This window comes from Dermacentor andersoni, chromosome 11 (genome assembly GCF_023375885.2).
Source record: "Dermacentor andersoni chromosome 11, qqDerAnde1_hic_scaffold, whole genome shotgun sequence".
NCBI classification, from domain to species: Eukaryota; Metazoa; Arthropoda; class Arachnida; order Ixodida; family Ixodidae; genus Dermacentor; species Dermacentor andersoni.
This window is the reverse complement of record NC_092824.1, coordinates 83,012,808-83,037,730: the sequence shown is the minus strand read 5'-3', so window position 1 is coordinate 83,037,730 and position 24,923 is coordinate 83,012,808. Positions and strand designations below refer to the sequence as shown.

Here is a 24,923-nt window from a genome sequence, read left to right as displayed (position 1 = left end):
CATCAATTTCTTTAACTGCGAAATAGCGGACAAACCAGTCACAGTGGTTCAGAGTACTTGCCTTCTTGTGCTGTTGTTAGGGATACTGATCCAGTTGGACTGACTGCACAGCGGGTGCTTATCACGTAGTATCTTTCCGTCATCACTCCTCATCCTCATCTACTTTCCTGTCGCCCCCTCCCCCCCCCTTTTCGTTTTGTTTTACCACCGTGCGGAGTTGCATCCAGAGGCACTCGACCGGCCAACCTCTCCGCTTTTCCTCTTATTAAATCTCCTTCTCTATCTCTCTGCCGAAGCATAGCGACAGAGCACTGAAAGCTGAACCTGCAGTCAGCAATTTAACTTACAACTCCTTTGTGTGTTTAAATTACCTCTCCATTGATGGCACGATAGGTATGCAAATGTTCTTTTTTGCCCAAGTTACAGGAGTGCACTGAAAACACAAAAGGAGTATACCTGGGACTTGCCCAAGTTAAAGGACTGCGTTGAAAGCACAGAAAGAGTACACTTGGGAGTATAGAGGGAGTATAGAACCCGTCGTGACAAGGGTTGTTCGAAGACAACGGAAGACTTGTCGTTGTTCCAAGACAGCGACACAGAGAGCGTCTGTGTCGTGTGCCTCTTTTCTGTGTCCTGTTTTTGCGCTGTTTGCTGAAACATGTGTTCGTACCAACACGCTCTGCTACACACGGTTTAAGCCACGATTTAGCACGCGGGAAGACCTTACATCTCTTTTTACAGCGGAGCTGCCTATGGCAAGGATCTGGAAAAATATCTGTCCCAGACATGTTGACAAAAAACAGATCATCATGTGGGCCGATTATGGCAATAGTGCAGAAAGGGTCCAATCTCAATGGCACATACTCCTGTGGGCTAGGGGACTTGTAACACGCCCTTAAAATACCCTTGTTACACGTGGGACCCAAAGAGGTCCCAAGGGTAAGAACAGATGTTTTTGAAAAAAAAAGGCTTTGTACAACTTTTTTAAGGATTGTTCAAAAATTATCGGCGCCAATCACGCAAACGCGCTAATGCCATTGATTGATTGAAACTTTTATTAGAAGGGATGGCCCATGGCCTAAGATAGGGGTGGCGGTCAGGTGAAGGGAAGGATGCCGCCTCCTTCGCAAAGGAGAGCAAAGCGTTGATTCTTCTGGTGGCATATGCTTGAGGTGCGACCCAGTCTTCGTACGATGCCACCTTTAAAGGTCAGGTGTGCTTGGTCGGGAGTGGACCGCGCAGGGATGCGTTGCTCCGCCAGCCAATCACTGAAGCGAACAAAATCTCCGTCATGCGACCTTTTCGCATGACGTCATCTGTCTCGTCCGCATTTCCTTTCGTTAACGCCGCGATGCCCGGTACTTCCAAGTCACGAACCACAGGCGCGTTATCAGCATGACAGGCAAGCGAGACAGATGAAGATTATTATGTGGCAAATATACACCCCAAAGGGTGTATATATTTAAGGGTGCACACTGTACACTCGAAAATCGTTTACACCCTTTGGGGCTTATCTTGTCCCTGGCACGCTTCGGCCTCCGCGGCCCCAATCCACGGGCCGCCTTGCTTCCAGCTTTGATCCCCCCGCTACTCCTTGGGTGCCCCGGAGATCCTGCGCCACCTGCTTTATTATAACCTCAGGCGCTCTCCAGAGGCCTCCGTTTGCCGGTTACATGTGCCCTCCTGGAGCAGTGCTTGTAAAAAATCCAATCTATCGTGGCGACGAAAACAGCGACCCGCTACTTTTACAACACCAGTCAGAACCTTGCCCCTTCAGACACAGCGATCGCCAAATGGGACTTTCGTGCCTACTGCCTCACCGCGCGGGCAGCCAGTGGCGGTGAGAACTGACTCAACCGCACTCCGCAACGCCGGCATGTCTAGGGGACAAACGTATACAACACGAAACCTCCTCCCTAGTACATAGGCAGAGTGATTCGGAGGAAGGAGACCATTTTTCAAGGAGCCAAAGCTCACTCTAAAAAAAGTTTGCACCCTTTGGAGTGTATCTCTGTCACACAACGATAATCTTCATCTGCCTTGAATCTATGAAACTCTATGAATCGCAGTCGAGAATTTCGATCCGGATCGGGCATGATCGCGATCGAAAGCATAGAGTTACTATACTGATCGAAAGTGGCCGTGCGATACAACCTCCTGTCACATGCTAGCCTAGCGTAGCCGCTTCCAAAGCTAATCCAAATCATTGGCGCGCCAATGTGAGCACCAAGCAAGCCTCTGTGGACAGAGAAGGCTTGTACGAGTACAACGTTTGCGAGTGTGTAAGAGCCTGCAGCTCGAGCCAGTGTCCGGCGTAGTGTTTTGTCTTGTTCGTTGGAAATGGCAGAATCCAGGAAACGAGCCAGACTAACTCAGTCTAAACTCAACTTCTCCCAGCCTTCACGATCACCTGCGGTAAGCCACCTAGAGCTATTTTACCTAATGCACATGACATTGCCTGGAGTATTGCTTGTTTTAAACGAATCGCGTCTCTGTAAATTCTGCTTAATTCTTCAGAAGCGTGGAGATCCCGAGAAAGGCGGAACCAGTATATCGGCGGAAGACCTTGAACGCTTGGTAAGGAGCGTGCAGTAAACCGTACATCTTCGTCAAATGGCTGCGCAACTGGCAACGAGATGTTAAACGTTCTTGAACATAAATGTCACATTTTTCGCCCGTTTAAGGTCAATGACACTGTGTACTACCTCTTGATCTCCGACCAGCACAAGGAGGCCATCAAAAGGAAAGGTGAGCGTACGTTCATTGCCTCGTAGTTTGACTACAGTGCACACGGTTGTTGCATTCTAGAAAGCGGTCGCGAATAACACACATACTTGCTGCGGCATTAGGAAAAAGAAACTAGTTCAGAACCGAAATGCAGTTTGCGTAGGATGGCCTCAAACGTGTGCATTTACACATCTCAAGGATGGAGAGATAACTGGCCTATCTGTGATATATATGTTCATATTACTGTGCCCAAATAGCTCAAACAAGAAAATTGAGGGACAACGCAAGTGCTTTTTTTCAGCTTTAGGCTTAGCATTGGTAACCTAAAGAGCTGCAGTATGATGGAATGCAGCGGCATTCCTTGTTCGACCACTGTTGATAATGGTACTGACTTTGTGTCACATGCTGGTGCACATAATACACCAACATCGACACGATGTAGTTCCTGTTTTAAGTAATGAATGAATAACAAGTAACAATCGCACGGAATTCCCTTGTGCAGAATAAACATGTTTAGTTGTGTGGAAAGTTACTATAACGAAGAGAGAGAGAAAAATAAAATAAATTTTAAACACCTGTAAATGCTGACAGATTAGACCTGCTTAGGAGAGAAATATCTTGCAAGAACTGCATTAGTTTTCGTTGTTGGTGTTAACTTCCATAACTATGCAACAGCTGACTATAGGCACACTGCACATGTTAGGTGGCGCCACCATAGGCCATTGAAAAGCACCACCAAACGGCCATGTTTTTGGAAAAGCTAACATTTACGACAAGCCACGTCTGTGAAGTCGAGGAGGTGGATATTGCAGGCAGTTTCAAAATCAGCACATGCATTCCTCAGACTATAATCAACACAGTGACCAGACAGAAACTTGTTATAGAACTTAGTCGCTGCAGTGTGCACATCAGGTTCTTGTTTTCAGGTTAACGGCCAAAGAATTCAAGTGACTAGTGTTCACTCTGGTGTGGTGGGGCCAGGTTCTTTAGGTTTGGGGGACATCGAATACCCATTAGTTGTATATGCTCCTTGCAGAAACGAACAAACTTTTAACTAGCATTACCTGATCCTGTCTACAATGAGAAAGTGCTGCTTTCTGAATGGGAAAAAGACAAAACACAGTTTGAAATTTTTTTGCCCGACAAGTAGGAGCAACGACGATGTCAACATTCTCATCCAAAGCGAAGTAGTTTGTATGGTTTGGTTAATTTTCTGTTCTGGATGACTTTTTGACAGCCATCACAGGGGTGGTAACCCTATGTGCCAAGCTTGCCTTTGTCCAGTCAATATTTTTCACCTCATTACAGGTTTGTACAGGGTTGAAACATACTAAAGCACATTCGTCACTTTGACACGCACCATCTTAGCTGTCCCAAAACATCGGCTGTTGCTTTGCAACGCGCGGTAGTTCATAATGTGTGCAAGTATCTTCTTGGCAGATTATCAAGGACACATACTTTGGAATGTGAACTCTTAATGCCGTAAACAATATTTAAGGAAGGATATGTACAACGGGATGGCAGCCTGCAAGACACATATGCGACTTCGCTGAACCAGCTTGGTACAACGTTAAGGCTGTCACTTCTCAGATATCCGTGCTGGCAAAACTCTTTGTACCTGGAGCAATGCTGTCAACAACCTTGTACTCCACAACACAGTAGGTATCGCAGTTTGGATGCGGACTTATTGCAGTTAACGTTTAGGACCTTGGTTTTCGGTTGAAATGTAAATGATCCAGAACAAAACAAACATGCATAGTTACATTGCCACTGCCAATGTTTTAAAAAAGTTGGCTGCTGCTGCCAATATAATTATATATGTATACTACTGGTGCTAATCTCAAGTTAAACTCATGCTGCCACTAGAGGCACCCTTGTAGGGCTGTAGTTGCATCTGCAGGGTATACTCAACAAAATCTGTGGGTAAGAGTGTGCAATCCACACTCCTTAGTATAGGTAATCATGATGTTGAATAACTTTTTTGTATTCGGTGCACAAGTGTAAATGTGTTATAATTTTGTATTGCTCTTATGGTAGGAATTTGAGCAGCTGGTGTATGCTTGCTTATTGCAGACATACAGAAGCATGTTCTGAACAACAGTGGAAAAGTAATGCGCACTGTGCTGGCTTCAGCGAAGGAGAAACTCCAGGATGTAAGTTTGAAATGCGAGTAGTCGCTAATGACCGTAAATAGCGCAGCACTGTTCTTTTGTAAACATTGCTTTGAAATGGTTGACTGCAGCATTTTTCTTTTACTGCTGAAAGAGCCAGTTTTCAGAGACCACATGACAGGCATTACATAAACCAGTTATCAAGTGCGTGGTACAAGAGTGTTCTTGGAAACTTGAAGTACTTTTCTTTCTTATGCGTACTTGCACAAACCACTTTGAGTGCCTGACAGCAGGCTTGATTTCAATGGCAATGGCTGAAAGTGTCTTAAAAGCAACCAATATGTTTCCACTGCAGTTTGAAGTAGTTTTGTCTGATATGAATTGAATAGTTACACCATATCCTTGTGAGCAGCTTAAGTGCAAACGTGTTGACTGGCAAAAACCTGGTTTGAACGGAATGCAGAGAACAGGACAAGGTCAGGTGTGATTGTCGTGAAGCAGCTCAGTGTAAGTTGTGCAATCAGGCTACTTGCAAATGGCAGCATTGCTTGTTTACTGCTTTGTGCTATCAAGCACTCAACAACAATTTTCAGTTCTCTCCACACTGGTAGGTACTATTGTGTCAACAAAAAACAGCATATAGCGAATGTATTTACGCTGTAAGTAACTGTGAAGAGGTGCACTTCAAAACTATCTGCTAACTATGAGGCATACTGAGTTTTCATGTACCCCCTACTTGTTTTCACTGAAGAAGCTTTCGGCACTTATGTCAAAATAACTGCTTTTGGCAAAACATTTGCAGTAGCATTGCAGGGCCTTAATTCTGCATTGAGTGCCTTAATTACTGTACTGAGTGCCTTAATTAACATTGACTTAACACCAGAGGTAGTGGGTTCAACTTTCAACCTCCACAACGTCTATTGGAATCCAGCTTGAAAATATGGCCGGTTGGCCTATATTGCCATATTGGGTCGTGGGTTCGAGTGCCCACATTAACTTCGCCATAATTAACACCAAAAGTTGTGGGTTCAACTCTCGACCATCACAATGTCAATTGGAATCCAACTTAAAGATATGGCTGATTTACCCATATCTCCAAGTGGGTTGACTCCCATCAAAGGTTGTGGGTTTGAGTGCCCTAATTAACTTTATCTTATTTAACTGTGCCTATATCCCTCCCACCCGGGCACAGAAAATGACATTAACTGACATTAATGCCTTAAACTTTAATGTCATTCGCGGGGTGCCACAAGGACATGTTTAATGGCATTAAAGCTCAATGCCATTCGCGACGTAGTGCATTCTCGTAACTCACTTGGCCATCAAATACATACTCTCGTTCCCAATGTCTCCACATTCTGACGAGACTGAACGGATTCTTAGTGAATAATCAATATATTCTTCACTTTCTTTAAAAAGTTGCTCTTTCTCGCGGCGTAGTGCGTTCTTACAATTATTACAACTCACTTGGCAGTCGAAGGCGTACTCTCGTTTCCAATGTCCCCACCGTGGCTATGGTGACCATATTCTGACGAGATTAAGCTAACTTTTAGATAAGAACAACAAATATATTCTTCACTTTTTTAAAAGGAGCTCTTTATTTTCGTAGAGATCAGCAGGCGATCTTGCCGCTATGCACGGCTAGAGCACTAATTGTGAGCGCATTAGCCAGGAGAAGCTGTTTGATTGCAAGGCGGCGGCTCCATGCCTTGTAGGCCTCATACTGGCCTTCCAATTTCTTGATGATGTTTGGCTCGAAGAAGCACATACGCCAGAACAAACTGGAGCACACGGTCAAATTCTTCAGGATCACTGCTTGAGAGCTTTGAAGCTGTGAGCGCAATTTTCCCAATTTCAATGCTTTGGCTACGCTATGGATTGGCCGTTGAGCTAGCTTTCGCTTCAAACAGTTTACGGCTGGGTGCAACAATGACATTCCCGAAGTAAACTACATACAATACGCCTATTAATGTTTCTCACGCCATTTCTTAAACATCTGCTTTCTAGATAACTGTTCTATTTTTATTGTATTACGATTGGCAGGCAAACTTAATGATTTCACTGCAGCTATTGCCATTGCAACATTTAATGTCATTAGGTATGCACCTGTAGCAGCAATCAAAATATAATGACATTAAGAAACTTAAGGTCTTAAACTTTTAATGGCATTAACCTTGCCCATGTGGCACAGGTATAAATTTACTTTGCCTTAATTAACAACAAAGGTAGTGGGTTATACTCTCGCCCTTCATGACTCGACTATACTTTGTATTCTTGACAATGGCTGTTGCCTTTTTTGCATTTTACAGGAGGACCTATTTGTAAATGACTTTTTAATTTTTGCTTTTTCTCAGGTGTTTGGCTTTGAATTGGTAGAGCTTGATGACAAACAAGGCTCTGTCATACTTGTCAGAAAAGTTGACCTTTCCGAGTTTAGTCAATTCCTGAAAAGGTAAGCATACTTTCTCCTCTTGCTGCAGGTTAGGCACCAGAAATATCCCTAACACTTGCTTGAGAAAATTTCATTTTGGATGCTAATAAGTTATGAGGAAATTGCTCTCGACATTTCTGTTATTATGGGCCCAGCATATTTATTAAAATCATTATTCTATCATATCAGAAAATTGTTTACTCAATGTTTGCATAGATAGGCAACCAGGTATAAACTGGTTTGCTCAACCTATGGCTTGTTCACTTTCAAAATTTGCAGTGTATATTGTTTTTAGGTTTCTGTATTCCTGAAGGAGCTGCTGACATTTTTATTTGCTAGCTATATCGCATTGCTTTGGTGAGATATGGTATATTCATTTTCATATAAGCCGGACCTTGCTAGAAGTGCAACATATTTCTCAATGGCGGCAATAGGAAAAACAAAGCAGCTTTGAACTGAAGGTTGAGTTTGTGGTGCAGGCACTGTTGTGTTCATGTTCATAATTAATATTTGTGAGGTGTGTCCTGTTCTTTGCTCATCAGCTTACTATTTTTCATGGATCTTGAGGCCTACTCCAACTGAGATTTTGAGGGCTTCAGCTTTTTGAGCATGCACTACGGTGCAGATCGGACACAGACTCATTTTGAGAGTTGTGGGGGTGCTCGACTCTCTTGTATGCCCTAATGTTATTTTTCCTGCGTATCTCTCGCATCTTATGTAATCTGGTTTCTTCACATAGCACATGCAGTGAAGAAAGTTGCTGAAGTTGCACACTAGTGTAAGAGATGGTGCGAGTGTCTGACACTAGCGCCACCTAAAGGAGTGGATAATTAGGCACAAGAAAAACTAGCTTCCTTCTTTTTGACTGTCGGCCGATAGTGTGTACAGACTGACTGCACGCTTGTACGTGTGCTCCGCCGGACTTGCCCACGGGAGCCTTCTCGATTTTTCAAATGCATCTCCATTATGCAAACTGTTTAGGTGTTGGTGTCTGGCATGGGGCGAAAATATTCGCTCGGTATCTTTACGTTGTGAATAGAACTTCGATTCCTCAGCTCATTCCATTGGCATGTTCCATTTGTTATGTAATCTGGCTAGCTAGCATTGGTGTATAGAAGGCGCAATAAATGCCCTTCTGTTTTGTTAGCATTACTGTACTGTGCCGTTTGTTCCATGGAGCATTTGAGACCCCAAAAAGTTGTAAGTTGGGAGCACTCCTGTAGAACAAAAGCTCTCATTTGCTGTGTAGTCTGTTAGGACTCTTTGCTCAGAATTAATGCATGTTCCTGAATTTTGGTAGAGTGCCTGTTCACAAAAATGAAGTGATTGAGAAAAAAAAACGATTTTGCAGAATTTTTGTATGCAACACTGCATATACCATATTGGAACACAGAAATCAAACACAGAAAGGCACACAAACATGCACACATCTGAATCAGACTCTGATAGCTGGTTGCTATCAGAGTCTGATGACACATCCTTTTCACTGTCTACTGACTGCAGAAATTCATCTTTACTTCCTTTTGATGCATTAGAAATGTCACGCTTCTGGAGGCTCACGCAACCATTGTCTGCAGGAGGGCATTCGGCAAATCATGAACCCACCTTGCGATGCATTGAGCTTTTTATTTTATATTTTAGTAAGAATCAATTTTGTTTTTGATTTTGAATAGAATTAGTTACGACTGTAACATACATGCAAATTTGAATGCACCTTTTATTAAAAAAGGTACGAAATCGGTGGGGAACACAAAAAAATTTGCTTTTGCAAGAATTTCGTTGTTGTGAAATGAGACAGCACAGATAGGTAATACATCGTGGAACAAAACATTGCTGTTGAAATTTCGTTAGCCTACTTTGGCAAGCTTGATTGAGGACATAGAACGTCATTGCCAACAGTACAAAATGCACCACGTGCGTCGATCACCAGTGGCAGCATTGCCGTGGAGCAGTATTCTCGGTCAATTGATTTTGGAGATACGATCACTTTTGCGAGATTTCGCGTAACTCGGAACCAGACGCAGAGCAACAGTGCTCCATGCATGCAGCAGCGTTTCTCCATCGCATGCTGTCGCGTGCAGGCGCTGACGCATCTGGTACCAAGTACGAAAGTGATAGTATTTCGTATGCCCAAAGGTAGTCAATTAAGGTTACAGCCCCTTTACGCAAATCAACGTCTGGAGCCGAACCTGCACGCGATGCCCGTCAGCATTCGTGAAGTAAGGAATGCGTATTCCCGGATGATTGCTCAATCATGGCCCAACGCGTGCCACTCCATGCTGCGTCTGCCAGCGCAAATGCCATAGACATTCCACATTGCTGGGACGTGGATTCCCTTCTTGTTGCTGCGTTTTTCTTGCTGTGGCACACATTATGTACTGTATTAGGTATAAAAAAAAGTCGACACATGTCGGTAGTAACATACGTGCTGCTCCAAACAGGTGTTCGGTAAACAAGATGGTGTATATGATGTGTTTACGGTGCGATTGTTTCTGGTGCTTGGTTGTTTTTGTAAACAAAAATGGTGGCATGTGTGGTGGCGGTAATGTGGTGGTACTTTACGCAATTTTAGTGCAAAGCAATCACATTTGAGCACATCTTGGAGCCTGCTAGCCTTGCGCAAGTAGGCAATATGTGGGGTTATGTTCCGGCGAATTTTGTTGATGCGAGATTGTAGTACAATGACATTTCGTTGGTGAGGGGTACAAAATGCATTGAATGCTGTGGGCATTCGCCGGGGATACGAAAATGTTTTTATTGTCACGGGTTTCGATTGTATCCTTGAATGAAACACAGTAAAAGCTCTTTAATTTGAATTCCACGGGGATGCTACAAAAATTCTAATTATAGAAGATTCGAACTAATGAAAGTCAGGAAAAATTGCTCAGTTAAGGTGCGTATACAGTCCTACAGGGCGTGAGCACACGCACACACACGCTGCGTCACGTTGGCGGGAACAATGTCTGTACTTTGAAGCACTGGTGTAGCCAACAGTTGTAACTGGACGCGGCCAACGTGGGCCGATGTTCCCGACGTCGAGGTGGCTCTTGCACCATCCACGCGTTTGTTGCACTGACTGGCTCGGAAAAAGAAATGTTGCTGTTTTGCCCGAAAAGCGAAGCATCGATTGTGATAGCAAATTAGTAGATAGCAATATGAAGTAATGATAGTACTTTTATCGGCCGTGTAGACTTGTAAAAATTCGCCTACTATTTAATTAACACGTATGATGTCACGCATGCACAGGTAAACATGAATACATCTCGCTTGATGACTGCAGAAATTCTTTGAAAAATGCTGGAGTGAGGAATTTTGGCAGTAGCAGCGAGCGAATTGACCTTCATACAGCTGTTGCTTCAATGCGAACAAAACGTAGAAAGCACATCGGATACGGAGCTACCGGGACTACGTGCACTCTGCAAACGTCGCAGTTCGTGTTGAAGATGAGGCCCACGCGGGTGTGCACTTTGGCCACCTCGCAGATCGTTTTCAAGATGTGGTGCCCGCATGGCGGAGCCGTAAGCAGCAGCTGCCGGAGAACGTCCCTCTAGAGTGTACTAGACTATGGTTGCGTGGGGCGAACAGTGCTCTCCCGCTGAGGCGCCGTGTGGAAAAATTGTGCGAGGGCGCTGCGGACGAACTGGATTGGGGTGGCAACATGCTTCATGGCATTTTCAACGTAATTTCACTGTGGGCGCTGAGACCGATTGCGCGCATACGCTCTGATAATGGTGCTTTATTTCAACTGCAAATTTATATTGACACCTTTTTGCTACGTATACATGTTTGACGCATGGGTTGTACAACATGACGTCTTCAATTTTTCTGTTGTTGTCAAGTGTGTCATCTGCTAGCAAGCGTGCGTCTGTTGTGCGGATGCTGCCGGACACCCAGTTTTTCTCGCAGAAAGTTTGTGCAGTAAAATGTTTTATGGTTTTACTTGCTTTGGTGCGCCCGCGACTCTTGTAGGCCAGTACCAAATCTAGTTTCAGCTAGGTGAACTGCTATTTTTAACACTGTTTTCTAAAAGTAATGCGTAATTTCTGCCACAGAAGCCGCTTATCTATAACATGAAGCTACGGAATGAAATTTTATTGATATCGTGTCATTTTACGTGCTTTATTTATTAATTTAATGTCAATCAGCGACAATGATCAAAGAAAACAATATTATAGTGAAATAAGCCAACTTTACTGACTGCGTCGTGCGAAGAGGTGCAGATGGCCAGGGTACATAGACATATATATCAAAAACATACATGTAAGAGAAAACTTATCAAATATTCTAAATGCACTGATTCAAAAAGCGAAAGCTCCCGGCCGGAATAAGCATATTTCTTTTAAAAGCTGCACCGGCGCCGGGTGAACCAATTGGCTTTCCAAGAAAAGGAATCAAGGCAATTATTGAACGTTAATATGAACAGCAGTGTTAGGGAAAAGATATTGCCTATGTACTCAGACTGAATCGGGGAGACCGGGAAGTCCTTACCAATGTAGTCTGCGTGGCTTGTCTGGTGATCTCCCTCAAGGGGCCAACAGGCGAAATGAAGTAGAAACATATAGTCTAATCAAATAGTATTTGCCATTCAGATTGTATTCTACTTCAGAATTCACCATTAAAAATTATCGAACAGCCGCTTCCCTACGAAGGTAACCCTTTACACCAATTTTGAAGTCTCGAAGGTTGGGGGCCGATGCAAGTGAGGAATCTTATTCCGAATGATTGTACTGCTGGAGAGCCGTAGCTGTTGCGCAGAGGCCCACCAGCTCCTGAGAGAATTAAAGCACGGGTGAGAATCAGTTCTGAACAACTTCGCAGCTGTCATTCAATATAAACGCCCCGTTTTGGGGTAGCCTGTAAGTCTGCTAACTTGATTCAGGCAAGGAAAACATTTTTTTGACAGTCATGTCGGCAACCCAATGGGTGCCCAATGTGGTACCATACTTACCTTCTTCAACAAACACAGCAGATCTACAGCTATCTCTCAGTGTGTGTGAGGCATGCGGTTCGTTTAATTGCTTCATTATTGTTCTTATGATAGCGCACCAGATAACTGAAAGATGTTTATAATACAGAAGCTGCTTAGTTGAGCAGACGTACAGCCGGGAATGGCATTAAGTTTAGTAATGAAATATAAGGGTAACATGTTTTTCTCAGAAATCAGACTCACAAATTGTTTCATTTGACCCCTAGAAAAAAAGCTGAAGAACGCAGCTACCTTCTTTTTTTTAAATTAAACAAATTCTGGCGTTTTACGTCTGGCGATATGATTATAAGGCACCGTATTCCGTTCTTACCACCTGGGGTTCTTTAACGTGCACCTAAACAGAAGTACACGAGTGTTTTTCCATATTGTTCCCATTGAATTCTGCGACCTGATTTGAACCCATGAGCTTGAGTTTAGCAGCTCAACATCATATCATCTATGTAGCCACTAATTTGGCTACCGGGCCCATGTTTCTCTTGTTTTTTTTTGTTTTTTTCGTTGTTGTTGTTAAGCATGGATTGGAGAAAATATTTCACATGGCTTACGCGCCAAGGATTAGCATTTATAATGGCTATCTATAACTATTTTCAGCTCCCGAGGTGCAACCGCAATAAAAGAACCCACACCAATTACTTCGCATTGTATTACGCGAGGAACACAGAAACATGAATTGGATGTTGCACTGTTTTTATATAAGTATACTGCCTGTAAATCTGAGTACAGGGTGCCAGATGGGGCAATTATTTTTTATTTGTTTGAAGCGGTAAGCAGGAAGCTTAGATATGTTTTTCTGTCTACGTTTCATGAGACCTACTGATGGAAAACTATATGTGCAAAAATACATGTGTGCAGGCTGCTTGAAGAATAAGAAAATATTTGTTCTCCAAAGGGAACCGTGCAATCACATATTAGAATGAAAATCGACACAGCGGCCGCAATGCACTTACAATCACCGAGCGGCATTTAAAAAAAAAGATAAAATGAAATAAAGAAGAGAAGGAATCCATTGCTCAGGCATAAATACATGTCATAGCCAATTATAAACACCGTCTGAGTGGTCTGACCACGTATACTAGCGTGCGAAGTAGTACGAATGACCCTTCCGAGAAGTATTGCCAGCAATTTCCAACGGCACGACCTTGATGCGGCCTAATCCGTTTTGATAGCAGCGCAGCCACAGTATTTTTCATCATCGCACGCCTCACTGTAAATCATGTGCTGCCCAAGCCGCTCGTCCCACTCAACTGTATTTTAGTACACTCTAGTCCCCCCCTCTTTCCCTCCCTCCCTTCGCCTCACTCCCATGCCTTGTGCGCGAAAGGAGAAGGTGTGCATCTGTCCCACCTTCGTCGCTCGCGCAAGCGAGATGGAGCTGCGTTCGCCGGCTCACCCTTGCATGCTTTCGCTTGCACATACAGTATACGGTGCACGGCAACAATTTTATCACCCGTGAGCTTTATACGGAACTTCACGGGAGAGAAGCGACCTGCAACAGAGGTGTGGTCCATGCCTGGCCAGCGACAAACGCATCGCTCTCCAGTGAGGCCTAAAGAATGGGCCACGGATGGAAAAAGCAAAGCTGCGCGGCCACTGTGGCGACGCCAGCGTAGCCAGCGTCGTCAACGTGCTCCCACACACTAGCACTCTCTCCATCCACAATGGCGTGGAGTTTGAATTATCGGTGGTGGTGTGGATTTCAATGTGAATTAACAGGATACATTGCTAGACGGACCACGGCGGCTACTTCGAATTATCCGAAATTTCGAATTAATGAGTTGTGAATTAACGAACTATTACTGTATGTATTTTTCAGTGTCAGTGAGCCATTTTCTTCATATTTGAAGAATGGCGCTAAACTTGAATTTTCCTCTGCGAAACACTGTGTGCATCAGCTGCATGGGTGAAGTGCAGAATTACACAGTTTATGCAATTAATTACTCACTTTATCATCTCTAAAATTTCAGAAGTGATAAAGACCTTGCAAGACAAGGTCTCATAACGCTTGTCTTGGCTCTTATTCTCATGAATGATGGAGTCATTCGCGAAGGTATGTGGTTTCTTTATTTTCATTTTTCTTGGTCATATGTCCTTATGCGTGTAAAGGTGTAAGCACTTACTGTGTCTTTTTTACGCTTATCAAAAATATCTATGTCCAAGAATAGACAGTGCACGTCAAGTTAGTTTGTTTGACCATATTTGACATTCCTAGAAGGTGTCTATGCACGTTCATTGAATTTGAACACTGATTAACTCGGACTTAGTTTTTTTACTTCCCATCTGGGTCCAGTTAACGGAATATGGCTCTGCTATTTGCATAATTAATGCAAAGTTCATTCTGATGAATGGCAAATGTGGCACCTGCTGCCACTTCCTGGAATTGAATTACCCATGGTATGTAGTTGCAATGTTATGACTTAAGCATTGACAAGTTAATACCCCTGCACGATATTGGGTAATACCACTGTGCGATGAATGGGACGACGCATCACTGCAACATTGCATGTGATATGTTGCACTGATCAAAATCATTGCATATGGAATAAGGCCAGGATGAAGAGCTCTGCGTGGCTTTTTCATGCAGTGTGTTCCACTAGTAAAGGGAACACACCAATGTGTGGCTGTCACTTTGCTGGCACCCCAGCTGCATTTGTTGGCTGAATCTATGTCATTGCACAGCACAGGGATGTAGAAAGGTGTCAACTCCACCAACCACAAGTTATCGGCTGCAAAGCTGGATGCTTGCCTGACAGGACTATTTGCTAATGTTCTACGTTCATCTGTTTCCTTTAAAAATGGATTGAACTCCACAGGGGAGTCTGCGTCAGCAGGCGTTTGGTGTACTGCGACACCACGTACCCAAGCACATCAGGTTTGGACCCTCCCACGTGTAGCCGTGCGCAGCTTAGTTGTGTCTGGGGAAAGGGGGATCCTGGAAGTTGAGCCGATGCCAGGTGTACAGACCTTTAAGGCCCTCTGGCAGAGGCAGCGCACACCTCTTTGGCCTCTGCCTCACGTAGACGGCACCTGCGGACTGGCCCATCTGGAGGAAATCATCAGTCGCCTTTTCCTGTCCTCCTCTTCAGTATTCGTCTTTCTCTTTCACTTTTAATCTTTCCCATCTTCTACTCGCTTCCTTTTACTTGCAATTTTCCGTGTGGCAAGGGTTAACCTTGTGTGGGTAGCCAACCTTCGTAATACTAATGTTCGTAACAAAATTCGGTTATAAAAGGGAAAATTAACTATGTGCGTTATTCTGAAATATGCGCTGTATTGAAATTCATAGGTTGGAGACGTAATGCATGGGGCAAATAACCGGTGGTTCATTAGATTTTGCGGGGATTGAGGTATGCCTCGACGCCTTTGTGTGGGCATTCACCTGTTCTGTTGTTCCTATGCCTGTATGGTTCTCGATGGCGGCCTTTGCCACAAACTGATTTTTGGCGGTGGCACTTCACATGGCCGACTGTGATGGCTTTGGTGGCACGGCCAATGCGATAGGTAGAGTGAGCGTGAGGGAGATCTCTTCAGGACAGGACTGGTTACATGCATGTTTTCCTCTCATCTGCCGGCCCCTTTGTTAGGGCCTCTTGAGCTCGTCTACGATTCCTTTGCACCTGCGGTGAGTGCGTACCCTGTGTTGATCTTTTTCCGAATGCTAAGCCTAGTGCTCGTGCGGAATCATATTGCACTGAGCCTCACTTATCGAAGGGCCAAGCCAACGGAGATTGCCTAAGCTCTCATGAGATGGCCCATTGGTTATCGCAAGAGCAAGCAGCATAGTTGTGGGGACTTTTTCAACTGGGATGCTGTGGGGAGCCATCCTCTTGCAGTGATCTGCTAGCGGTGCTTCTGTCCGTATTTTTGGTCTAGGCGCTGGACCCCTTTGACTTCCGCGTCTGCCTGGGACCGGGTATTTGTGCAGCGTTGGGTGTCACCAGAGACAAAAAAGTTGACAGTCACTTCAGCACACGCTAAAGAAGATGAAGGCAAGAGCCTGCGTGCTCACGAGACATTTATTACATTACTTGTTGTTTTCATTTGAATGCATTACTTGTACAGTTTTCTATAACAAAAGGTCATGGGTTTGAGTCTCTTAATTAACTCTACCTTAATTAACTGTGCCATAATGGCGGACATCGGATTCGTCCCGTGAGCCGTCTAAGGCTTTTGCCTTAATATATGGTTTCTGCTAACTTGGGGCAATACTGTGGGTTTGCATGTGGCCGCAGTGTTTAGTAGCCCCCCCTTTTGCGGCCTGAGCACACATGCTAGAGTACGAGAGGTGATGACAGAAGCAGCCCTGTGGCCAGCTAAGCCCAAACCCACGGTGGCCGGTACTCCTGTGAGATATGAGACCCCCACAAGTTACAGAATGGGTGCTAAGAATGGGTACTAAGTGCTGTCAGGGACAGCAGAGAACTAACTGGGTGGTTTGATTAAATTGGGAAATTTGCAGGCATACAAGTGGATCAGCTGGCACAAAGCAGGGGTAATTGGAGGTTGCTGGGAGAGGCATCCAGCCTGCAGTGGGTATTCAGATGATGTTGAGGATGGCTGTATGTTTGAGCTGAGTGCTTAGATGTGCGCCGCACATCTTATTGCTCAAATGCAGAACACACACAAACATGCACGCACATGGCATGAAGGCTTGATTTGTGAATCTTGGCTTTGTTTGTATTCCCTGCAGATTCACTTTGGAAAATGCTGAAGCCCTATAGCCTTGACCCGAAGTGAGTTTGCCCTTATACTTCTAGTACCTGTGGGAAATGGTTTACTTCAAAGCTGGTTCAAAGGGTCTGTGCTTGTTGGTTTGCACCAGTTGCATTATTTTGTTCAGTGATGCCTTTCCATTTGATAGGTTAGCAGTTGGTATGTTATAAAACTGTTGTGACGTTCCTTACACTATGATTTTTGTTTGCGTTTGGAGTGATACCTGCAATGCCATTGGCTTCGAGGTTTTTTCACAGCCCTAAAATATGTTCACAAAGAAATGCCTCCTAGTTTGTTTGTTATGTATTGATCAAGCTACTATATTAATTGGAGGCTGGTAATTTGCAAATTTCTGTGCTGATCCTCCTTGTGATTGCACATGCATTTTCATTGCACTCTGGAATGAATCGTAACTGTAGCAGCCGTGGAAATAGTTAGTGTCATTGATTAGCGTCCCAAACTGTGAGCTCTCTATAAACTTTTGCAACACCAGTGAGGAAGAGTGTGGTTTTGTAAAGCTTATTCTGAGGCATATGAAACTGTGCTTGGCCAAGTACTTTAAAAGTGGGATGAATCAGCTCACTCAAGGTGGCTGGCATAACCAATCGGGGAAACAACTGTGGTTCAGTTACCATATCAACATTGAATCAGTGTTTTCAACCTCAACAAGGAAGATGACGAGACAATGAAAAAACCAGTGTGTGTACCACAGCATTCTTTAACTGCTCACCTATCAACCATTTATTGCTCTAAAATGCAAGTGTTTGTGAAATGCTCAGCTATTTTGGTAAGTTGTGCTTGTGCGTGCTAATCCTCTGCACATGCGTATGCCTTTCTTCTTGATTTTTTTCAGCTTGTCGGATTCTGCTTTTGGTGACATGAGGAAGCTGATCTGCGTAGAGCTTGTCAAGCAAGCGTACCTTGAGCAGTCCGTGGTTCTTGGGTCTGATCCACCATTGAATCAGTACCGGTGGGGCGTGCGTGCAAAGAAGGAATTCTCGAAGCGTTCTGTCCTCGAAATAGTCTGCAAGGTACTTTTAGTCTCATTAACAAGCATAATGGAGCTAAACTGGCCAGTGATATCGAAGCATTGTTGCAGCACTGTTCTGTGATATTCTCTGCACCCTGAATTGGACTTGTTGGTTTGCATGTGTATTGAATGTGTCATGCTTAAATGTTACATGACCAAAAACAGTAGGTGCTAAAAAAAAAAAAAAAAAAGAAAGGATAGGTATCAAAAATAAGAAAAATAACAAGAACAGGTGCTGACTACCAAAAAATGCATCCACGAAGAAAGCAAAAATCTTTGCTCCCAAAAATTAGGGGCACTCGAATGTTCAGTATTGTGAGTACAAGTCGATTATTACATATAAATATTATGAGGCCGAGACCCACTAAGCTGCCAAACACTTTTTATTCCAAAAAGGAAATGCTCCAGCTCAAGAGCGAAGGAGGAGGAGATTAGGGATGATGATGGCTATGTACATATAGAAATGATGAAGTACATTAATAGTGCTTACACTAACTACCCCCCGGCATGGAAGCGGCCAGCCTGGCCCCAGCTTAGAGAAAATCTAAGCGGGGAGTGAAGGGCTTCATCCGCGAGGCTTGGACAATTTCTGCATTCCAGCGATGGCGGTCAGTGAAAGGGTGCACTGGGATGACGAGGTAGTTCACTGCAGAAGTTTGTTGCGCAATGGTGTAGGGGTCAATGTAGCATAGAAGGAACTTCTTACAGAGCCCTGGAGTTCGGAATGGAGTCCAAAGCAGGACTTGGTCTCCAGGGTGAAAACTGATGTCTAGGTGTTTGTTGTCACAGCCACGTTTCTTCTCAACTTGGGTACCTTCTATTCTTCACCGAGCAATTTGATGGCAATTTGCAACTCGGGCAGCAAAGTCTTCTGGAAGGGACACGTTAGGCAAAAAAGGTGAAAAAAGAAATTCTTTGTTGAATACGAAGGAAGGCGATCACCTATACACAAGGAAAAAGGAGCTGTAGCCGGTTGCCCATTGAATAGTAGTGTTATATGTGAATGTCACAAAAGGAAGAATTTTATCCTAGTCAGTGTGGTCAGGACGGACGTACATAGAAATCATGTCAGGCAGTGTAAGGCTCAGTAAGGACGTTGGTTTGTGGATGATAGGTACAAGTAGATTTTTGCACAGTATCAGTGGCCCAAAGAATTTCCTCGAGAATTTGGGAAATAAGTGCCTTGCCACAATCACTCAGAATAATGTGAGGAGCCCTGTGGTGCAAGACAATTGAGCACAAGAAAAAGTCAGCGACCTCAGAATGGGTATCGGATTGAAGAGGTGCAGTCTCAGCACATCTTGTTAAGTGGTTGACCGAAGCGACAGTCCAGCGGTGACCAGAAGGTGTCAAAGGCAAGGGACCACATAAATCATTACCACCAAATTGAAAAGGTGTGTCCGGGCAAGGGAAAGGTTGTAGTAAACTGGCAGGAGGGGATGTCGAGCGTTTGCGGTGTTGACATGACGCACAAGAGGCAACGTATTTGGCCACCATTGTAGATAGCTCAGAAGCAGCAGGTCTTGATGCAGTCGTAGGTCTTGTGGAAGCCTAAGTGGCCAGCTGATACGTCGTCCTGAAATGCCTCTAATACGTGAAGGCGAAGGCAGCGGGGCAGGACTGGGACCCACCGGTTACCTGTTGGGTGGCAAACGTAGTGGTGTAGCACACCATCTTGAAGACGGAATGGTCATAGCTGGCGTCGCAAGTGACTGTTGGGTGGCTCGGTGACCCCACTAAGGCGATCCATGAAAGTTCGGCAGCAGGAGTCGGCCCGCTGAAGCACGAGGAAATTAAAGCGTGTTGAAAGCATAACTTGGTCCAGGGGCCTTAACGAGAGCTAGTGTGAGGCAGATGTAGCGTTGGAACGACATGATGGGGAAGACGACGGCGCATTACTGGGAGAGAGTGAGAGTGGGCAGCGAGACAATGTGTCTGCATCGTGATGACTTTTGCCAGACTTGTACGTTATTGTAAAGTCATATTCCTGCAAGCAGAGTATCCAGCGTCCTAAGCGCCCTGATATGTTTTTCATTGATGACAGAAAACACAGAGCATGGTGGTCAGTGACAATTGTGAAGTGGCGGCCGTAGCGGTACGGGCTAACGGTAGGGGCGAAATTTCTGAACCGACCAAACAGTAGCCAGACTCTCTTTGCCCTGTAATGGTGTAGTTCCGCTCAGCTGGAGAGAGTGTTCAGCTGGTGTATGCTAACACTTGCTCTTTAGAGGCTGCATTACGTTGCAGAAGTACTGCTCCAATACCTTGTGTGCTTCTGTCAGTATGGAGTATGGTGGGGGCTCTTTCGTCAAAGTGGCGAAGCACTGGTCTGGAAGAAAGGTGTTGCTTGAGAGCTTGAAAAGCCGACTCACAGTCTTCAGTCCACATGAAGGAGCCACCGGTAACCAGTAGCTTGTGTAGAGGAGCCACTATTGCAGCCTAGTTGCGGATTAATCGACGAAAATTGGACGCCAAGCCGAGGAAACTATGTAAATCTTTCCGCTGCTGTGGACGAGGAAACTGGAGAACAGCAGTAATCTTTTCGGGGTCTGGCTGGATGTCACCCTTTGAGACGACGTGGCCTAATACTTTTATACTTTTGCTTGCAAATGTGAATTTTTTTGTGTTGATCTGGAGACCGGCATTCGCAAGGCACTTGAGAACTTCAGCTAATCGTTGAAGATGTTGGCTGAAGTTAGAGGAGAAGGTGACAATATCATCCAGGTAACAGAGGCAGGTCTTCCATTTTACTGCGCGAAGAACATTGTCTATCGCATGCTCAGATATGGCTGGAGCATTACAAAGGCCAAAAGACATCACATTAAATTCATAAAGTCCATCCGGTGTAGTGAACACGGTTTTTTCTTTGTCAGTCTCATTCATCGAAATTCGCCAATAGCCTGATCGAAGATCAAGGTGGGAGAAATACTCCGTCCCCTGTAGTGTGTCCAAAGCGTCGTCAATTCGAGGTAGGGGATAAACATCCTTGCGTGTGATCTTATTTAGTGCTCGATAATCGACGCAAAAGCCAATGGAGCCATCTTTCTTCTTGACCAGAACCACAGGAGAAGCCCAGGAGCTAGATATAAGACACGTTATGTTTCACGCAAGCATGTCAGCAACCTGTTCTTCAATGATCTTTCGTTCAGACAATGATACATGGTAAGGCCGTCGTCGTATGAAGCAGAACCATTGTTTTCGATGTGGTGTGTGGCCACAGAAGTTTGGCCCAACACAGGGGAATAGCTATCGAACCAGGCCTTGTGCTTCGCCAAGAGAGCCAGTAAGGCTTCAGATTGAGCAGCTGTTAGGTCAGAATCGATGACAGCTGGGAGAGGGAAAGAATCATCCCAACCTGAAGTTGGTGCTGGCGATGAAGGGCAAAGTTTTACGATAGGGATGGGCTGAAAGTCGGTGAGGGTCACCACAGTCATCCCTTTGGGCAACATCACAAGATCTGGGGTTGTGTTGCAGGCAGACAGAAAAGCACAGCCACATGAAAATCGGACAAGGCAAGCGGTGATGAGAATTCCGTGAGAAATACAGCAGGGAGAAGGGGCGACTTGAGCGTCTCTGTTGGCGATCTGACTGAATTTGACGGCTACAATGTCTTTGTGACTAGGATGCAGGACGTAGTCTACAGCAACAGCCAAATTGAAGTATGAAGATGACGAGTCCGTAATAGGTGCAAGCGCTGTATCCATGATATGTACAACTTTCTCTCTACATGAAAGGATGCCTGAAGCAGAATGTAGAAAGTCCCAGCCCAGGATAAGTTCATGAATACATGAAGGAAGCACAATAAACACAACGTGGTGCTGAATGCCGCCGATGAGAATACGAGCAGTACGCTGCCAATCAGGGTGAATTAATGCATTATTAGCACCGTGCAAGATAGGTAGAAGATAACGTGTTTCAGAGCCACGAGGACAAATCACTATGAAGAACAGACACGGCGGTACCGGTATCGACGAGAGTTGACACGGGAATGGCTTCAACACGGGAGCGCCTTCAGCAGTTACAGAAAGCATGTTGGCTGAGCAAACAGGAGGAATTTGTGAAGACAGATAGGAAGCAGTTTTCCCTCCAAAAACTTCAGTTAGTTTTCTGGGTGCTGGGCTGAAAGATGGGAAGCAGGGCAAAGCGATAACGTAGAGCGCCGGTAGGGTAAAGGAGAACGATGTCTGGCCGAACAGGAACTAAGGTAGATTGAGGGCAACTGGAGGAGATGGAGAACGGTGCTGAGGAAACGAGTACGGCGGAGGTAGTAGTTGTCAGGTCGGCAGGTGTGGTCTCTCTCGTACTCAGCATAGCCACGTCTTTTATTCTGTTGGTGATGGCGGCAGAAGCGAGATATGTGGCTGCGTATTCTGCAGTAAAAACAAACTGGACGAGGTGTATGCCACTGAGGGTAGGATGGCGCAGCAAGTGCCCGGGTGCCCATCGAAGCCAAATGGCCATAGTGGACGAGGTGTATGCCACTGAGGGTAGGATGGCGCAGCAAGTGCCTGGGTGCCCATCGAAGCCAAATGGCCATAAGTAACTTCAGTACGCACAGATGTCACGGTAAGGGTTGGTAGAGAAGCAACACCCGTGTACGTATCTATTGAGCACGCTACCGGAGTAAGAAGTGTTGTGGATGTAGTCATCACTGACAACTCTTGATTGACGACCTCGCGCAAGTCGAAAGTTGGGGTTGTGACACAGGCAGCAGGAGAACGCCCCAGGTCTTGTGCTTAAAGCTCTTCACGGATGATAGTTTGGATGAGAGCATGGAGATCAAAAGAATGGGGGACCTGAGAATCGCTGCTGTCCTTTTGAAGACAAAGAGACTGCAGCTCATCTAGGCACTGATAAGTGGAAGTTATGTTGTGGATGGACGCTGGATTTCGCATGATTGAGGCGTTGAATGCGACAGTTCCAATGCCTTTAATTATCTGTCGAATGCGTTCGGCTTCAGTCATGCTAGGGTTTGCATGGCGGCACAGAGCCAAGACATCCTCTCTGTATGAGGTGTAAGACTCGTGCTAAAGTTGGAGGCAGGTATCTAGCTTCTGTTTGGCAACTTCTGCATGGCCAGACGAGAAAGCGAAGATTTGCCGCAGCTTGGTGGTAAATGTTGACTAATCTGCGATGTTGGATTCATGCTTGAAATACCACGTTTTTGCAACACCAGTCAAATAAAATGCGATGTGCGCCAATTTCTTGGTGTTGGTTGACCGATTGCATTAACTCATGCAGTCGTTGTTGAGCCATTCGTCAATGTGATCACCGTAAAACCCTAGGGTATTGATCTTGGAGGCTTTGAGCAGGCATATTAAATGTTTTCATAGTTTTCATTTTTCTTTTTTTTTATTCCATGTGTAGTGTTGCATTATTAGCAGAGTGTTTATGATAGCTGGATCTCAGGTGGGCTGCTTACTCATTTTTCTTCATATTATACCTAAATACACATACATTTGTGATGAAAGCTACATCCATTAAGTATGTTGTGCTGCGCAGTTGAAAAATGCATTGCTTATTCCAGCAACACACTTGTGTCATTCACATTTCAACCTGGACCATGGGAGAAAACAGCGCAAAATAAACACGGACAAGGGAGGAACACAGGACGAACACTGACTGCCAACTACTAGGGTTTATTGTGCACATATTTCTGTGAAAAAGGGGGGAGGGGTTGCTAACTTCCACTTCATTCACGCATGCTCACATTCATACCCTTTTAAGGGATAAACATTTTGAGCGTGCCTGTTTGTCCTGATTATGTGATGGGGTCTTGTTTGTCCAGGTTATGGGCCAAGGGACACGTCCAGAGCACTGGGCATCAGTGTACGACGAAGTAGTGCGTTCCGAGCAAGCCAACTGACAAGGAACCTGATGTTAACCTCCCACATTGGTCATCATATAATTCATTGTATCATTACTTATCTTTCTTTCTTTTTCCACAGTTTGGGAGGAAGGCAGTGTAAATTTTTCTACAGTGCAGACAACAAAAAGTGAGGGAGAGAAACAGGTACATCGCTTGGGGTGTCTGTTTCTATTCTTTCAGCAGACTAGTGAACATTAGGAAACAAAGAAGGCCAATGTACAGACATAGTTGGAGCTCTTTGGCCATTTGTTCTTTCCTGGTTCTTCCCGAGCGAGTACTGGTCTGTTGAAAGGACGCAGACACCTTAAGTGCCATGCCACAGAGGTGCAGTAATTATTGGCAAACCAGCGTTTCTTGATCTTTTTGTTATACTATAATTTCAATTTGGTTGCGTATATGTAATGTAAAGATTGTTTGTATTTTGTGTCTTCACCCATTACTTATTTTGTGAGCCAGACTGCTATATTCTGGAATGAGCTGTTTCGCAATAAGGCTTGCACCTAAAAAAAAGTTCATCTCAGGTTTGGTCATAATTTTCTTTTTTAATTTTTGCTTCACACACAAAAAGTTACTGTGATATGTACATACTTCACTGACTGTGTATGCGGGGTTGCTTGATGATGAACATCCTTCTGTAAATAATAAAGCTGTGTAAATGCTGCATACCTGACTCCTGAACTAAGATCTGTTCAGAGATTGCGCCATGTTCCTCTTGTTGGATGCAAATGGGTGCATTTGCTCATAGTTCTAGGCAGTCACTCTCACCTTGGACTGCAACCGGGGGTATTGTCTAAAGATAATAATACCAATTGCAAATGCATTTTTTTTTCAGTTCCAGTTATTAGCTTTCTAAAATTATAGCCTAAATAGTTAAAAACCTATGTAATTGTCAGTATTGCTACTGCTCCATGTGTAAAATAACATAGCCTTTCAAGATGTCCACTGTAGGCGTAACAACAGCCAACAAAAAAATTTATTTGGAGGTGACAGTTTCACCTAAAGGGATACTAAAGAAAAATATTAGGTTAATCTAAATTAAAAGATTTTTCTTCTACAAT

At 44.5% G+C, this 24,923-nt stretch overlaps 1 protein-coding gene across 1 annotated transcript; it reads left to right on the top strand.

Annotated features, from left to right (window-relative positions):
* The first annotated feature begins 2,192 nt into the window (after nt 1–2,192).
* MAGE (necdin, MAGE family member) lies at nt 2,193–24,528 on the top strand. The gene is made up of 9 exons (XM_050167783.3): nt 2,193–2,415; nt 2,518–2,577; nt 2,685–2,748; nt 4,801–4,880; nt 7,193–7,290; nt 14,221–14,303; nt 16,944–16,986; nt 17,820–17,997; nt 23,785–24,528. Exons 1-9 carry the CDS (start codon nt 2,341–2,343, stop codon nt 23,860–23,862), a joined length of 759 nt encoding a protein of 252 aa, XP_050023740.2. The 5' UTR covers nt 2,193–2,340; the 3' UTR covers nt 23,863–24,528.
* The last annotated feature ends 395 nt before the right edge of the window (nt 24,529–24,923 follow it).

Coding starts and splice junctions, on each gene's coding strand:
- MAGE (XM_050167783.3), top strand. CDS start 2,341: ATGGCAGAATCCAGGAAACGAGCCAGACTAACTCAGTCTAAACTCAAC. Junction 14,304..16,943: donor TGATGGAGTCATTCGCGAAG/GTATGTGGTTTC, acceptor TATTCCCTGCAG/ATTCACTTTGGAAAATGCTG. Junction 17,998..23,784: donor TCCTCGAAATAGTCTGCAAG/GTACTTTTAGTC, acceptor TTGTTTGTCCAG/GTTATGGGCCAAGGGACACG.